The sequence below is a fragment of the Eriocheir sinensis genome, chromosome 10 (genome assembly GCF_024679095.1).
Source record: "Eriocheir sinensis breed Jianghai 21 chromosome 10, ASM2467909v1, whole genome shotgun sequence".
NCBI classification, from domain to species: Eukaryota; Metazoa; Arthropoda; class Malacostraca; order Decapoda; family Varunidae; genus Eriocheir; species Eriocheir sinensis.
In genome coordinates, this window is record NC_066518.1 from 555,374 (window position 1) to 572,462 (window position 17,089).

At 45.2% G+C, this 17,089-nt stretch overlaps 1 protein-coding gene across 1 annotated transcript; it reads left to right on the forward strand.

The window, feature by feature from the left end:
- The first annotated feature begins 4 nt into the window (after positions 1-4).
- LOC126996401 (protein stoned-B-like) lies at positions 5-15,222 on the forward strand. Its single transcript, XM_050856785.1, is given in 11 exon segments — positions 5-2,234; positions 2,433-2,625; positions 3,467-3,639; positions 4,001-4,169; positions 8,538-8,825; positions 9,249-9,351; positions 9,635-9,821; positions 10,231-10,399; positions 10,581-10,752; positions 10,912-11,021; positions 11,432-15,222. Coding segments are annotated over 11 exon segments (4,305 nt in total). The 3' UTR covers positions 11,943-15,222.
- The last annotated feature ends 1,867 nt before the right edge of the window (positions 15,223-17,089 follow it).

A 17,089-nucleotide genomic window follows, 5' to 3' on the forward strand; every position in this document is an offset into this window, starting at 1 on the left:
CAAAATGGATTTCAGTGGTAACGTAAAAAATCCCTTCCTCTTCGACGACCCCGCGCCTCAAGCTGAGGTGGGGGAATCAGCCGCCAATCCTTTCCTTATGGGTGGGGCCTTCGATTATTCGTCGGTGAGCTACACAGGGATCAATCCATTTAGCGATCAGATTGATGACTCCAACGCGGCCGCCGCCGGTCTCTTTGGAGATCCTGCAGCCTATCCTTCTGACATGAATCCCTTTGGTGTTGCATCCCAGCCATTCGGTGATGCGGTAAAGGAGTCTGATTTGTTTGGGACACCCATCTCTCAAGCCCCAGATTTCTTCGGTGGGCCACCAGTGACTGACTTTACTCAACCGGCAAAGCCTCCCTCCCCAGTGCCTCCTGCTCGACCCCCGGCTCCTTCATCCCCCGTTGCTGACTTAATGAATGACTGTCCTTCGGTAGAAAGTATGGCAGTCGCGCCAGGGAGGCCACCACCACCCAGACCGCCTCCCCCCTCAAAGGAGACGAAGGACCTCCTTCAGACCGTTATTGGCGCCATGGAGGCAACAACAGACACACTTCACGAAAAACTGACCACCACAAGAACGCCTTGTCCATCACCAGGAAGCGGTGCACTCACTTCCCGCAGTCCAACGCCTGATATCCAGATTACATCCCCTAAAAAAGATTCCGATGCCTTCAGTGCTATCTTTGGCCAAACAATTGACATGGACAGTGATCACGAAATTGAAGAGACCAAACCCGCAGCGAACACAGACGCACCGCCACCGACTTCTACCTCAGAAGACTTTGATCTATTTGGTGATACTCCTGTCCAAAAGCCGAGAACCAATCAGGACATTCTCAGCCTGTTCAACAAGCCGCAGCCATCAAAGTCACCCAAAGTGGATTTGCTCTCAGACGATTTACCAGAGTCGAATGTCTCCGCTGAAAATGAGGAAAAAGATGAACAGAGCATATCTGACTTACTTTCTGGTGCTTCTATCGAAGATTCAAAACCCACAATTACCCCTGACGAAGATGTCCATGCGACGCCTGCCGTTCCAGCTTTGTCAGAGGAAATCACTGTGAATGACACAGCAGCTGCGGCCACGGAAGCCCCAGTTACAATTGACGGTACGAGTGACGTAATTCCACTGGAAGAATCGGTGTCTCCAGAGCAGGTGAGTGAAAAGACAGACAGCGAGCCCACCGTGATCGAAGCACCTGATCAAGATACCGGTGAGGAGGTCTGTAAAATATCAGTAGCAGCCTCCGACGTCCCTGATACATCTTCTGTGGGAGAAGAAAAAATAGAAGCCATGGAAGTGTTTGGTTCACCCGAGCCTATGCCTCCGACTGTAAATAGCGAACATTCCACCTCCCCTGGGTCAAGTCACCTCAGTACCCCAGTAAAGGCTGCTCCCCCAGAGCCTTCGGTAAATGCAACCAGCTTCGAAGATCAAAATAAATTTGAGAGTGCTGATGCATTTGGTATGTCCGACATACCGTCTTCACAGAGTAAAGTTGCGGACAGTCCTTTTGGCGATACCAATGCTTCGAGCACCGATGCCTTTGGTGCCATACCAGATACGTTTGGTACCTCTGCTCATTCTGATACAGGGTCATCACTGTTTGGAGATTCATCTGGGCCTTTCGACGATTCCATCCCCACAGGCGATGCACTCTTTGCTGGTACTCCAGGTGCTAGTCTCTTTGGAGATCTCCCTCAGATGGCACCTCCAGATTCTCCTGCTGCAGGGCTCTTTGGTGATGTGTCGCAGGCAGCGCCCCCAGCTTCACCAGCAAACAGCCTCTTTGGTGAGACAGGCCAGTCAGCGCCTCCTGCTTCCCCGGCAGCTGGGCTTTTTGGTGACACTTCTTCTGGATCATCAGCCTTCGATGTGTTCGGAAGCAGTACGGCACCAGTCCCAGCACCTTCGGGTGCAGATTCTACTGGGGCAGCGCTGTTTGGGTCAGCTGCACCTGCACCTAATGTGGGCATGAGCCTCTTCGGGGGGGGTGCAGAACCGTCCCTTGATATCTTTGCGGAAAGTGAAGGAAACACCATGGTGAACCCATTTGCACAACCGACACCTGCACCAGCCGCAGTGTTGGGCGTGGCGCCGAGAACTGCTCCGGACAGCGTCAAGGTGGCTACGGATGAGGAGTTTGATGCCTTCTCCGCCAGGTTTGACAGTGCCGTAAATGAAGAAGACGAACTGCAGCACGATCCATTTGCCTCCACGGCTCGAGGTAAGTCAGATATCGATTCTTGTAAATTCAAACAAAAGATCTAACAGTGATTGATGAGCGTTAGTTGCCAGTTTGTATATATATAATGTTAATTCAAACTTATGCACCAAGAAAATTAAGCACCACCTCAATAACAAACGTAGGCTACATCTTGGTGATGCAAACACTGTCTGACTAAATGTTTTGGCGGCGCGCCAGCGGCCTCTCCGTGGGGCGACACGTCCGCGGCCGGTGGAGCTGGTGGCGAAAGCTTCGGGTTCGGTGACAGCACCAGCTTCGACCCCTTTTTGGCCCTCAATGAACCCCCGCCGGTCCCACAGTCCACCCCGCGCCGCACCGCCCGCCAGCCCTCTGCTGACTCTGATGAAGGGCCCATGAGTGTGGTAATAAAGTGAGTGTCTCCTTTCTGGGTCACCGTAGATTAATTATATATAGTATCAATTTCACCACACTCCCATGTGCCACTAATCATACCCTTAACCCCTCCTTAAAATAACAGTAGATTGAATGTCAGCCTTTAGACTTCTTCTTCTTCCTCTTCTTCTTCTTCTACTACTACTACTAGTGCTACTACTACTACTACTACTACCACCATTACTACTACTACTACTACTACTACTACTACTACTACTGCTGGATAAATTCAGATTCAACAGGGACATAGGCAAAAATTGGTTTACTAACAGGGTTGTGGATGAGTGGAAAAGGCTTAGCAGTCATGTGGTGAGTGCCAATACAATTGTCACATTCAAAAATAGATTAGATAAATTCATGGACAGCGATATTAGGTGGGGTTAGATACACGGGAGCTTAGGGTCAAAGGAGCTGCCTTGTATAGGCCTACCGGCCTCTTGCAGACTCCAACGTTCTTATGTTCTTATGTACTACTACTACTACAACTATTATTACTTCTACTACTACTACTACTACTACTACTACTACTACTACTACTACTACTACTACTACTACTACAACTATTATTACTTCCACTACTACTACTACTACTACTACTACTACTATTACTACTATTACTACTGCTACTACTACTACTGTTAATAACAATAACAAAAAACATCTGAAATAATGTCTATGATCACGAGTATTCTCCATTAGACATTTCACAGTATTCATTTATACAACAAAAATAGCAATGACATTCCAGAGCGACACACTTTCATGGCGCTACACGTTCTTTATTCAGTGATGGGCATGAGTGACAAATTTGGTTTCAGACCGGCTGGAGTGGACGCTTCAGGACTTTCGCCAAGGGCTGTGTCCCCTGTTCCCGTGTTGGCTCCGCCTCCGGCAGTAGTGGGAGCCGCTGCCTTCACCGACACTTCCCCGAGATTCAATCCCTTCGACCGTGGCGCAGAGGATGTTGCAGAAGCTGCCGTTGACGCAAAAGGTGAGACGAAACGACACCTGAGTCACGATCCTGGCTAGTTTATTAGAGTTGGGGTAAACACCACCTCCCGTGGTTGTAGGTCACCGCTCTCACCTGATATGCTTCTCTTGAGGGAAGGTTCCCGATAGAGCATTGTTACACATAATTATGTATGAACATTCTGGAACAGATATAATTACATTTTAATGGAAATTGATAACATCATCACCAATGTAAATGTGATAAGTAAGAGAACGACAGAAGTTAACTGTTAGACGTTCCAAATAAGTATCTTCTATTATAGCACCTGTTACACCGTGCGGTAAAGCTTTCATGACAGGTAACAGTCGTCAGTAGGCCTGAGTCCTGTCCTTCGTTCCAGCACGCCCTGGAGAGTTTGAAAGGACCGATTCCCAAGAGACGCCTCCTACCCCGCTGTACGAAGAGGACCAGTCGCAGCCCCTGGAGCAGTTCCCGCGCACGCAGCTGTCGGGCATTCTCTGGGAGATGCACCTCCGCCAGCCAAACAAGAAAAAGATCACGGGACAAAGGTGAGACGATTATAATATATTTTTCATTTGTGTTTTCGTGCTTTAGACTTTAGCCTAAACTGTTTTTCAAACTTTCCAAGACGAATTAAGACAATATAACGAAAGTGATGGTATAAAAAGAAGCTACAGTTTACAGATAAAGCAGCTCATATATAATAATAGTGATATATAAATCTGGAATAGAGATTGTCAAAAATGATGCGAGGAAAAGGTGGTAGGGGTGAGCCGTGTAGCGCAGTTCGGTGTGCTGGCGTGGTGGTGAAGTAACACATGCCTGTTCTTCCCCGGGCGCCAGCCTCTCTCACTTCCAAAAAAAAGAAGGACGAGGAGGTTTGACGAACAGGTCAGAGGAGTATTAGTTACCTAGATGCTGTGTTGGCTGTAGCTTCTTAGTGCGTCTCCCCCTAGGCTGTTGACGTTGTCGCTCTAACACCTGCAGGCCGGCTTGGCTTCCTCTCCACCGCCACTTGCAGCTTGTCAGATCTGCTCCCATACGCTGATACTGTACAGTGACTAGCCTAGTGGTGCCGTGCCTCGTAGCCGCTCGGTAGACTATACCAAGCCTTACTTTGGGTACATTACATTCCGTCATAGTGCAGCACAATACTTCATATCATAACCTGTAATGACCTGGCCGTGGCTCGCTTTCTTACTCATGGATTCATTCCTTTTCAGCTTCGTATTTAACTGCAAATTCATATTATTGCAATATTCTTAATTACTTTTGATAAAAATCTAATCTTAGTCTTTTTCGTAAGACAGTTACCCTGACAAAGCATCTCCCCGTCTAGTATTATTTCTGTCAGTTTTCAAATAATTCGTGATCTGTTTTTGAAAATCTGAATAATGGTTACTGGAGAATAGATATTGATGATGTTTTGTATATTAGCATGCTCATGTTACACACACACACAAAAAAAAAAAAATACACACACACACACACACAAAAAAAAAAAAATACACACACACACACACACACACACACACACACACACACACACACACACACACACACACACACACTAGACGAGTACAGATATGGAGACGGGATCACACGAGCGTAAGCCCAGGCCCTGTAAAATTACAACTAGATAAATACAACTAGGTAAACACACACACACACACACACACACACACACACACACACACACACACACACACATCACTCCGTGGCGCAACTGGTAGAGCGCTGCGCTGCCAGGCTTCACGGTCTGACAGGGCGGCTGTCCGAGCCCGCTCATGCCAGATTCTTTCATTTGACTAGGAGTGGTTACTGTCCCCCCTTGAGCAAGGGGGATGGGGTGTGTGGTGTGTGAGGTCCTGGCAATACCCAAAGATCGACGATAAAGAGCACTTGCTCATGTCGGGAGGGTACCTGCTGGCGATTACGAGTCCAGCTCGTGATCAGACCGTGGTGAATTACACACACACAAAACACACACACACACACACACACACACACACACACACACACACACACACACACACACACACACACACACGCGCGCGCGCACAGACACAAAATAAACACACACACACACACAAAAAAAGACAAACGCATATGCGAGCACACAAACACATACATACATACAAAAGCAAACAAGCAAACACACACACACACCGGCAAGCACAAACAAGCAAACAAACACACACACACAATGCGTGCGCGCGGACACACACGTTAATCTTTCTATTTATCTGTCTATTAATCTATCTCTCTAATTATTTCAAACATTAACGTTCAATAGCATGGATAGCTTTTTATTACTCTGAGACATATTTATTCGGCACGTGACAACCACAGCACCAGGATGGCTGGCCAGGGCTGCTGTCTAGACGTGTCTTTGTTTGATTTTGCTTCGATGGAAATATATATATATATATATATATATATATATATATATATATATATATATATATATATATATATATATATATATATATATATATATATATATATATATATATATATATGTGTGTGTGTGTGTGTGTGTGTGTGTGTGTGTGTGTGTGCGCGCGCGCGTGTGTGCTTTTTCATATTTGTATTATTTTGTATATATGACAAATTTATATCAAGGCATTTACATCTATAATATAATAAGACGCTCTATAAGGAAAACTGGTCCTCATGCGTCTGCTTTTTCTTTACGCGATAAGGAAGACTCCTGTGTAGCTCACTCTCGGGACGATTAACATCCTTACATCGGATGACAATTTGCATTGCTTTTGATCTGGAGGCAGTAAGACGTTGTTCGTTAATCTAAAACATAGATTAATTGAAATATTTTTATCCAAATATTCTTCCGTCAGCACTGCTAAATTAGTAATAGGCCTACTATGTCTTATTCTCTATCTTAAACTTATAAAAACAGAGGTTCTTTTATTTCTATAGATCGATAAGTACTATAACAGTTACTGAGAATCAATAGAATGGCCAGCATTCGGCATTCATAAATTTATACACAACTAGAAAGTTACGCAGTTACGAGACAATTACAAATTTTCTCGAGTTAATAAGCATCTTGAGACGATCTACATCATTTCTACTTGTGACTATGATGTGGCCCCTTGCTAGCCATTCTTGGACGCAGATAATTCTTAACGTTTGCTCGAGAACTGTGATGTTATATATGAGTAAAAGTCCTAGAACACTTTCAGGTGAAATTATGTTGATAAGTAAAAATATATTTGTCACCTCATATTATGAAACACGAATCAAAATTGTGTACTAAAGCGGTGCTTAATATATTGATATAAAAAATCTCAATTAATATGTTTTTACGTAGAAAGTACAAATATTTTGATAAAATCTGGAAGCACAAAAACTTACAATAAGATTAGTTTAGTCGGCTTCCCCAGCGTTCCCCTGAAACCAGCCGTGTTCCACGGTGTCAGTGCTCAAGCCTGCACAAAACAGTAAATTGCAATGTTTTTGCAAGAATAAGATGCGCGCCTATTTCTATTAAAAGAGGAAATTTATAAACCTGTCACCAGAAAAATATGGGGAACGACCATAACCATCTCCTATGGCTCAGTAGGTTTCCATTTCAAACTATACTTTAGGGGAGATCATACGGTAAGTATGTGCAGGGAGTTGGAAAGCGACAACTATCCTGGTCACGGAGCACCCTTCACTTTTCTACGAAGTATAAGGTAACCGTCTCCATGGGGGTCAGCCACAAATGCCTTAGCCAGCCCCGTACTGCCCGGCACAACAGTCTAAACTTTATTGCATTTCGATGCAGAACACTTAAATCTGAGGGAAGGGTATGATGATAGGGGTGATGGGGGATGGAAGTTGCTTAATTTTGACAGAGAATCTATACGGCAACTATCAGCGTGCAGTTCATATAAAGTCTGCCAGATGGCTCTGGCATCGCGGTGGCATGGGAAAGTTGTATGAACATTACTTGAAGTAAACAGCTTTATGATACAATAAGTCAAGAAGTAGGTAAAGCATTATTGTCACACGACTCGGCTAGCGTGCTCAGGACATTACGATAGCGAACCAGATGTCCCTCACCAGAGGCAAGCATTTATCTCTAGCGCTGCGACACTTTTAATCTATGAAAAAAACAGTAACATGGGAGCACGTTGACCCAAAGCTATGTCAACGATGGGGACAGCTGTCACATTACGCATACACTCGTACAGCCTTCAGTGATTTGGGATAGCTGTAAAACTTTAGTAGTTCGAAGTAGTACGTAAAAATATACAGTAATACAGTATAAGAAACTGCATCTGTATAACTTGGTTCAATTCACTGAACAGTATTACGCTCAACATCGCCTGTAACTCAAATTTGTAGAAAACAAGCTGAATAGCCATAGTTTTCCCGTATAAGGAGGCGCGAATATATATATATATATATATATATATATATATATATATATATATATATATATATATATATATATATATATATATATATATCTCTCTCTCTCTCTCTCTCTCTCTCTCTCTCTCTCTCTCTCTCTCTCTCTCTCTCTCTCTCTCTCTCTCTCTCTCTCTCTCTCTCTCTCTCTCTCTCTCTCTCTCTCTCTCTCTCTCTCTCTCTATATATATATATATATATATATATATATATATATATATGACGTGCCACTCAACCCTTTTGAAATACCTGCGTCTATAGACAGAATTTAAACAAATTAACAAAGCTAGATAACTTTTACTTATTAAGAGGAATACGAGCCTTCACAGTGCTGTCACTAAAAACTTTTCATAATTTCTCGAAATATATTTACATTTATCAACCTTTACCTTAAGCACCCCAGACCCATTAATACTGATTGTTTGAACACATCAGGAGTTTAAAAGAAAAGAATGTTGGGCTCCATGTTGCCCCTATAACCTGGGCTCCTGCAGGTTCTGGAAGAAGGTGTTCGTGAAGCTGACCGAGGGCTCGTGTCTGCAACTCTTCAACAGCAAGGAGGACAAAGATCCCTTCCAGGAACTGCCCCTCCAAGCATGTTACTCTGTATCTGACATTGGTAAGAATGACATTTAACTGTTTGTGAATATAGTGAGATACAACCTAAATCATGTCACGCTGTAAAATGTCAGAGATCAAAATCAATGTACCTTTTCATTTTACAATACCCTATTAGCTCACTCATTTAAAAAATATATATTTTCGTTGAATATTTTTCATATGTATTTTTTTCTTAAGCATTTCCAGAACTCTCTCTCTCTCTCTCTCTCTCTCTCTCTCTCTCTCTCTCTCTCTCTCTCTCTCTCTCTCTCTCTCTCTCTCTCTCTCTCTCTCTCTCTCTCTCTCTCTCTCTCTCTCTCTCTCTCTCTCTCTCTCTCTCTCTCACTATCTCTCTCTCTCCTCTCTCTCTCTCTCTCTCTCTCTCTCTCTCTCTCTCTCTCTCTCTCTCTCACAGAGATTTTTTCGATTTTTTTTTTTTTTCAGTTTTTTTGCCAGAACGTTCAGTGAGTCAGTAAGATCATTCGATCAGACCAGTCTTCAATCTTCAAGCAGACAACGAAGGAGTCAAAAAATTCGTTCGCGCAAGCAGAGAAGCAGAGAACGAAAACAGAAAAGCCGCAAAATACGCGATGCACGTGAAAGAGATTAGACTACGCCGGAGAAGGACCAGAGGGCATGCCGGTGGAGCACGCGCCACAGATCTCCCAACTCCTTAAGCTAGGCACGCAGAATTACGAGGATCTGAAGGTAAACTGCAGCAGGAGTCACCATCACACGCAGACTCCTTACGTTCTTATGTTCTTATGGTAATGAACTCAACTGGGCCGTCTGCCTCTTTACATTCTACAACAGCTTATTTTTTACAGTATATGATCAGGTCTTCTAACTGGAGATCCTGCTCCTTAATGAAAGCTGAAATTATAAACACCTAAAGATGTAACTATCGAAGAGCATCATGAATGTTAGAAAAAAAAAAAAACTGCACGGCCAGCAACATCGTCACTGCTAACACCTGGTTGTTCTCGCGCAGGTGTTCTCGTCGCTGGTGGAGGAGCAACTCTTCACGCTGACTGTGCATCGAGACCGAGCACTCAATTACAAGTCCGAGGAGGTGCAGCTGACAGCGGTGGACGAGATTTATGTGGAACAGGACTTGAAGGGCGTCGTGCATCGCATGATTGCTCGGGTCAGGGTCTTCTTCCTCGGGTTCCTCTCAGGTTTGTTTCCCACCACCGATGCTCTCATGTGATTACAGGACAGCCATGAGATACTCAACAGTGAATAAATCTTTTAATATTTATAGTAGTTAGAACGATCCTTTCTTCATAATTGTTGCGTGTTTTCGTTCTTTTTTTGTGTTAACGAATTAGCTTTTGCTATATGTTGCTCAAATTAGCCAAAAGTTTGTCTGTACTGCATGAACAATCAATTTATTATTTAAATAGCATACATATTTTATTATTCGATTAGCGTCAAGACACACACATGAGTTTGGATCATTCGTACGCATACAAAACTGAGAAACAATTTTTGGATTTTCTTTTAGTAGATACTTCATGATTGTACACATTTGATAATTCTTCTCAAGAACTATGAACAACGATCAGTATTACTTTACGGGCGCAGGTATGCCGGACGTCGACCTTGGTATTAACGACATGAGGAAGCAGGGTCGCGAGGTGGTTGGTCGCCACGACATCATTCCGGTCATCACCGAGGAGTGGATCCGTCTCGAGGCCGTCGAGTTCCACTGTTGTGTTGATGGCGAGGAGTTTGAAAAGTCACAGCACATCAAGTAAGTTCTACACCACAATGATTTTTTTTTGAGGGTGAGGCTACTTACCACATATTGTGCAAACATAAGCTAGAAAGTCACTCCCTCACATCCTACTTATTATTTGGAAGACAGGTCTTCTTACTGTATATTTTAAACAAATGAATGAGAACATTATTCCCACATTTCACATCTTCTATAGGTTCAAGCCACCAGACGCTTGTTACATCGAGCTTATGAGGTTCCGCGTTCGGCCTCCCAAGAACAGAGAGCTGCCTCTGCAGATCAAGACGAAGATCACCATCCAGGGGCGGCGCGTCGATATTAATTGCGACATCCTTGTGCCAGGGTTTTCAGGCAGGAAGCTGGGACAGGTGTGTGTGTGTGTGTGTGTGTGTGTGTGTGTGTGTGTGTGTGTGTGTGTGTGTGTGTGTGTGTGTGTGTGTGTGTGTGTGTGTGTGTGTGTGTGTGTGTGTGTGTGTGTGTGTGTGTGTGTGTGTGTGTGTGTGTTAATGTTTTGGAGTATTTCTCAGGTGCCGTGTGAGGACGTGGTGGTTCGCTTTCCGCTGCCGGAGTGTTGGATCTACATGTTCCGCGTGGAGAAGCACTTCAGATACGGCTCCGTCAAATCCGCGCACAGGAGGTGAGGCTGCGAGGGGCTGCCTGCACGTGGCCCTTTCTCTTTCTCCTCTGCCTCCTCTTCCTATACTTCCTACTTCTCCTCCTGCTACCAGTTTTATTGTCATTATTATTATTACTATTACTATTATTTTTATTATCATCATTATCATTATAATCATTATTATCATCATTATCATCATCGTAATCATCATTATCATAATTTTAACAACTACTACTACTACTACTACTATTACTACTACAATAATATTGCTACTACTACCACTTCTACTACTTTGCTACTACTCTATTAGGTAGCATTATTTTTACTACTGCTACTAATGCTACCTATGATGTTTCGTGTTATCAGTCCTGAATGCAATCTAACCAATAAAGTAGGCCTAGGAACTTAATAACCTCTTTTTTTTATTGCAGGACGGGCAAGGTGAAGGGCATCGAGCGCCTGATGGGGACGGTGGAGACGGCAGAGTCAGCACTCATGGAGGTCACGTCGGGTCAGGCGAAGTATGAACACCAGCACCGAGCCATTGTGTGGAGGATGTCCCGCCTGCCCAAGGAGGGCCAAGGGGCCTACACCACTCACACCTTCTCCTGTCGTATGAACTTAACCGCCTTCGACCAAATGCCTGAATCCCTGGACAGGTACTGTTACGTGGAGTTCACTATGCCTGCCACCACCGTGAGCCACTGTGTGATGCGCTCCGTCTCTGTCACCAGTGAGGACCCGCCGGAGAAATACGTAAGGTATTTGGCTCGCCAGGAATATCGCATCGAGATGGAGTTCTCGTCAGGCACAGGGCCTGCAGAATACGTTGCCGCAACCATGAAGACTCCTGAGCAACTTCAGAAGGAAGAAGAAGCTCGCAAACAGCAGGAGCTCAGCAAGCAGCAAAACAACGACTCGAGCAGCGACGACTCTTCTTAACAGTGTAATGCTCAGGAGTACCCAACCCCTCCCGCTGTACCCACCACCTAGCAGGCTCCCAGGAAGGATACATTTCTTCCTGGGAGTCCTGCTTACTCATCCAGAAATATTTATTCGTAGCAGAGGGCAAGTGTGTGTGCGTGTGTGTCGTCAGTGTGATGGTGCTGGTGCCAGCCGCTCTTGCCCGCCGGGAACTGTAATTTAGTGAAATTTCTGGCAGATGAATATTAACTTGTAGTGCCTAACTCCGTATTGTTATTTTGTGCCAAAGGCAATATGTATGAAAAGGTGAAGGTTAAATATGGATACTGGACATAATAATGACAGCCGAGGCAGCTCGAGGCTCCCGGCGCAGTAAGAGTAATAATATACCTTCCGTGTCGTGTCATGTCTTGTGACGCTGCGTGTCGTCGCCTCTACCACAGTGGAACAGTTCCTTATAGTTGTTGTATCTCAGAAAATAAAATCACAATAAAAACACATACAGAGAGAGGTCTACGTGAGTCTATTGCTTCAGTGTTTGGCCTGTCTGTGTAGCTGTCTGGCTGTCGTGAAGCGGCGGTGTCGACGTGACAACTACTGTGACATTACCGAATACTGCTTTTGGGAATTGACGAAGACAGACAAATGCAGCTCCTTCATAGTGTTGCACTGCTTGAAAGTAGGTCAAGACTCTTGCAGAATACACATCCCTTCCCTTCGACGACTTCTCCCTTAAAGACTTGTCCTGAGCATGATGTTATGTTCAGTGACAGCCAGGTTATAAGAGTGATAGGTATCGGACACGCTACATTCCCAGTTCAGTATTTAGTTTGCGGCACCAAAGCCACCGCAGACCAATAATCATAAAAGTCGTAACCTATTGAGACGAATGACGCTGTTCCCTCGGTAGGACCTGAAGTACTGGGCCTGACACATTTTCCTATTTCTCCCTCTCTTCCTGCTGTTCTCGCCTCTTAATCTGCTTCTTGCTTTCTTTGGCTTAGCAACTCCGGACATCAACTAATACTCAATTCAAAGTATTTTCATCTGCCAACAATCGTCATCCATCTCGTTTCCTCAATCGTTCTGAATCTTAAGCATCGTGATGGTTTGCATGCCTAAAATGATGCTCTCTCGTCATTTACAGTTTCTGAGTTTCTGCGCGACCTTCCACGCTGACCTATTCACCTTCCTTGCTACTTAATGCTGATACTTAAGGCTCGATCACTGTAATCTTGTCTACATATAAGCATGTATAAACATTATCAATCACGTATTAATACTAAAAAAAAAATATGGTTACACATCATTTAAAGCACATACAATCACTTCGGTGCACACACACACACACACACACACACACACACACACACTTATTCACGTGTCTCGCCTATAATTTGTAGGTGATATTTTTTAGATTCACTCATGCCTCTCTCACTCTGCTTCCTCAAGTCACAGTGGCTCTCAAGGGTCCAATCCAGCACACACGAGCCGTCTGTCTGTCTTACTAAGCATTCTCAGCTGACCTGTGTAGATTGTTGAGCAGCAGTATCAGTGTGGAGAGCGGAGAGGAACAGCGAGGCAGCCCATTCCTCAGTAGGTCTGGGGTGATTCGCCTCTCATGCTCTGCCTAACGAGACTCAGATAAACTTTTTTTTTTAATGAATTTAAGTATGACCAGTACACAGGCTCAAGTGTTTGGTCGTGGTTGTTGTATATAAGATGTTTTAGCGCTTAAGAATATTTTGTTTCTTCGTTTGACGTTACGACTGGAGGCGATGTTCAAGCCACAGTGACGTGTTGCAGCAACATACCAAAGACGTAGGAGATAATACTCCACTGGTGCCGCCCCTCCTATGGTGAACCTCACCCACCCGTCGACCCTTCATCCCGAGGGTCGGCGGTAGTCAGGGTAGATAGCCACTCAGGGGAGAGGCGGCGCTCAGTTACTAGTTTCTGTAAGTAATAACTCTTCACGCTGTAAAATAATCCCCACCATATCCATCGTGATGTCGCCACTAAACGGCGAGTGTGACCGTCCGCAAAGACGTGCCACTCGCGGGAGGTGTGTGTGTGTGTGTGTGTGTGTGTGTGTGTGTGTGTGATTGTGAGTGTGTGTGTGTGTGTGTGTGTGTGTGTGTGTGTGTGTGTGTGTGTGTGTGTGTGTGTGTGTGTGTGTGTGTGTGTGTGTGTGTGTGTGTGTGTGTGCATTAAGAGGTGTGCAATACAGGTATCGGAATCAGTTTCTTCTGTTCACAGCACGGAACCCTCGATCTCTTCGGGTTCTCTGCCCGTGGGAGCGCAAGGGACCTGCGTTGAGGCAGTGACTGGCGTAGAGTTAGATGTACATATATGGCCGCCGTACCGACCCGTGGTATACCTGTGGTGAGCGTTGCCACTTCTGTGTTATACAAAACTTTGAATTACATAGAATCTCATTGTTTCATTTGCTCTCTTACATTATTTTAAACTCGCCTGGGAACAGTTCAGTCCACCCTTCTCTCAAAAGACCCTCGCTCGCGCCTTGCTCGAGGAATGCCTGAAACACCCCAAGTCAAATAATTTTCCCCTCAAGAGTGGGAGCGGCGCGTCGGTCTGGGGAGGGCAGGAGGGCAGTATTCTCGGGTGGAAGGTTGGGATGAGTGCAATATCTAGTCATTAGGGTTAAGGTATAGTGTAGTCTGGAAGTGTAAATAGTGCAAAGTGTCTTCACCATCAGCAGAACGTTCCGTGCCCACTCACCGTGGACGCGCCGAACTGCCCTCGGCCGGCCCGCCCAGCACGGGGGCAGCGGCGCCTCCAGCAGCTTGTGTCACCACCAGGCGTGCAGTGTCGTGCGGCGGGATGTACCCAGTAAATGTTACAAAATAGTATAATGTCAAGTTGATTTTTTTTTTCGAAAGACTGGCACACAGATTCTCATGGATACAATATATAAACGATTCATGTACTTAAAGGAATATATGTATTAAAAAATCTTCCATTGTTTACTGTATCTATGGCAAAATAGGCATCCATTATCAAGTTAAAAAATTCATAGTTTACCTACCTAAACCACGCCCCGGCCTGACCCCGCAGCGCCAACCCACCACTCCCCCTCTCCCTCCCTTCCCCTCCCCGCCCAGCCCTGGCATGAGGGCACGGGTGGGCAGGGCGGACCGAGGCGGGGCCGGTGGTGGTGGTGGCGGCGTCGCAGGCTGGCTGGTTGGCTCCTCTGTATGTTGTAGTGTCGTCCCGAGCGTGTGTGTCATGTGTGTAGCCCGTAACGAGGCAAAATAAAAGTGAAATGTTGGAATGACTTGCGTTGTTTTTTGGTCCTGACTGAAGTGTGGCCTAGTGGTGTTCGTGGGATTTAGGTGCCTTGCTTTTTTTCAGAAAGAGGGGTATAAAGGGCAATATAAATGAAGATAAGTCCGCAAGCGAAAGAAAAAAAAAGCCAACATGGGTCCGTAAGACGCTCGAATGTACCGAACCAGAAAATAAGTTCCCATCTGGCAAATTTGATGCTGCGATGTGATGCGTACCATGCAAAGCAACTAAAAAACATGCATACAGATAGTCATCATCATCAACATTATCAGCCTGTGTCATTCCACTGCATGGCATAGGCCTCTCCAATTGTTTTTTTTATTAATTGTGGTGCTTCCTGCTGAATTGAAGCAAATGTGGCGTGCCTGTGGTTCACCCATGCCCAGGGTTCTCATTGTCACAAGAGCGCGTGCGCGGCCAACCCGGCCAGCCTCCGCCAAGGCCTATTTATAAGCCCCCCCCTGATAATGATGACGTCACGCACGGCGTCGGTACTGCCGCCGCTTGGCTCTTTACGCTCCTCATATTATTTCTTTCGTCTTAGTAGGATAACAGTAACATAGATTCCCGGTGGCCTGGTGTGACTCGACGATGTTAAGATGTTGGGGGCGGTAACGGTAACGGCGTCACCAACCTTGATGGCTTGCTTGCTTGAGAGAGAGAGAGAGAGAGAGAGAGAGAGAGAGAGAGAGAGAGAGAGAGAGAGAGAGAGAGAGAGAGAGAGAGAGAGAGAGAGAGAGAGAGAGAGAGAGAGAGAGAGAGAGAGAGAGAGAGAGAGAGAGAGAATTTACATATATTTACATAGAAAATCAGACCATACAGACCCCATGGTCCAGACTAGGTAGTCTGTCCTTAAACCTAAGTGATTTTACATTAATCAGATGGCTCCAAAACGTTGCTTTTCTACTCTAGTTAATATTAAGTTCAAGGAAGTGACGGTCGAGCTTGTTTTTAAAGGAGTCAATCGTGTTACACTGGACCACTGATGGTGGGAGCTTATTCCATTCTCGCACTACAACGTTGGTGAAGAAAAATTTGGTGCAGTCTGAATTTACTTGTCTACATTTGAGTTTTGTGCCATTGTTCCTCGTTCGCAAAGTGTCATCGATCATAAACAATTTTGTTATGTCTACATTCGTGAAACCATTATGTATTTTAAAACATTCGATCAGTTTTCCTCGGAGGCGACGTTTCTCAAGAGAAAACATGTTAAGGGTGGAAAGCCTTTCTTCGTAGGATTTATTGCGCAAGGAAGGGATCATTTTTGTTGCTCGACGCTGAACACCTTCTAGTTTAGCAATGTCCTTTGCATGGTGGGGAGACCAGAACTGTACCGCATATTCCAAGTGGGGTATGACTAAACTATTGTAGAGGGGAAGTATTACATCTTTATTCTTGAATAAATTTTTTTTTTTAATGAAGCCCAACATTCTGTTCGCTTTATTTGCTGCATCGATGCATTGATGTGAGAATTTGAGGTTTAACGCGATTTTAATCCCCAGGTCCTTAACGCATTGAACGAGAGAGAGAGAGAGAGAGAGAGAGAGAGAGAGAGAGAGAGAGAGAGAGAGAGAGAGAGAGAGAGAGAGAGAGAGAGAGAGAGAGAGAGAGAGAGAGAGAGAGAGAGAGAGAGAGAGAGAGAGAGAGAGAGAGAGAGAGAGAGAGAGAGAGAGAGAGAGAGAGTTCAGAGAGGGAGGCTTTGCGTACGGGATGGCGTAGAAGGAGAGGAAGGGGCGACCATTTACTGATTCCTCCTTCAAGCCTTTGAGAGTCCCCTTGGGCGTGCGCACGATTGGCCGGCCATCTGTGTCCCAGTGGAAGCGGACGTCATTCTCCTGTGCCGCTCCGCAACGAAG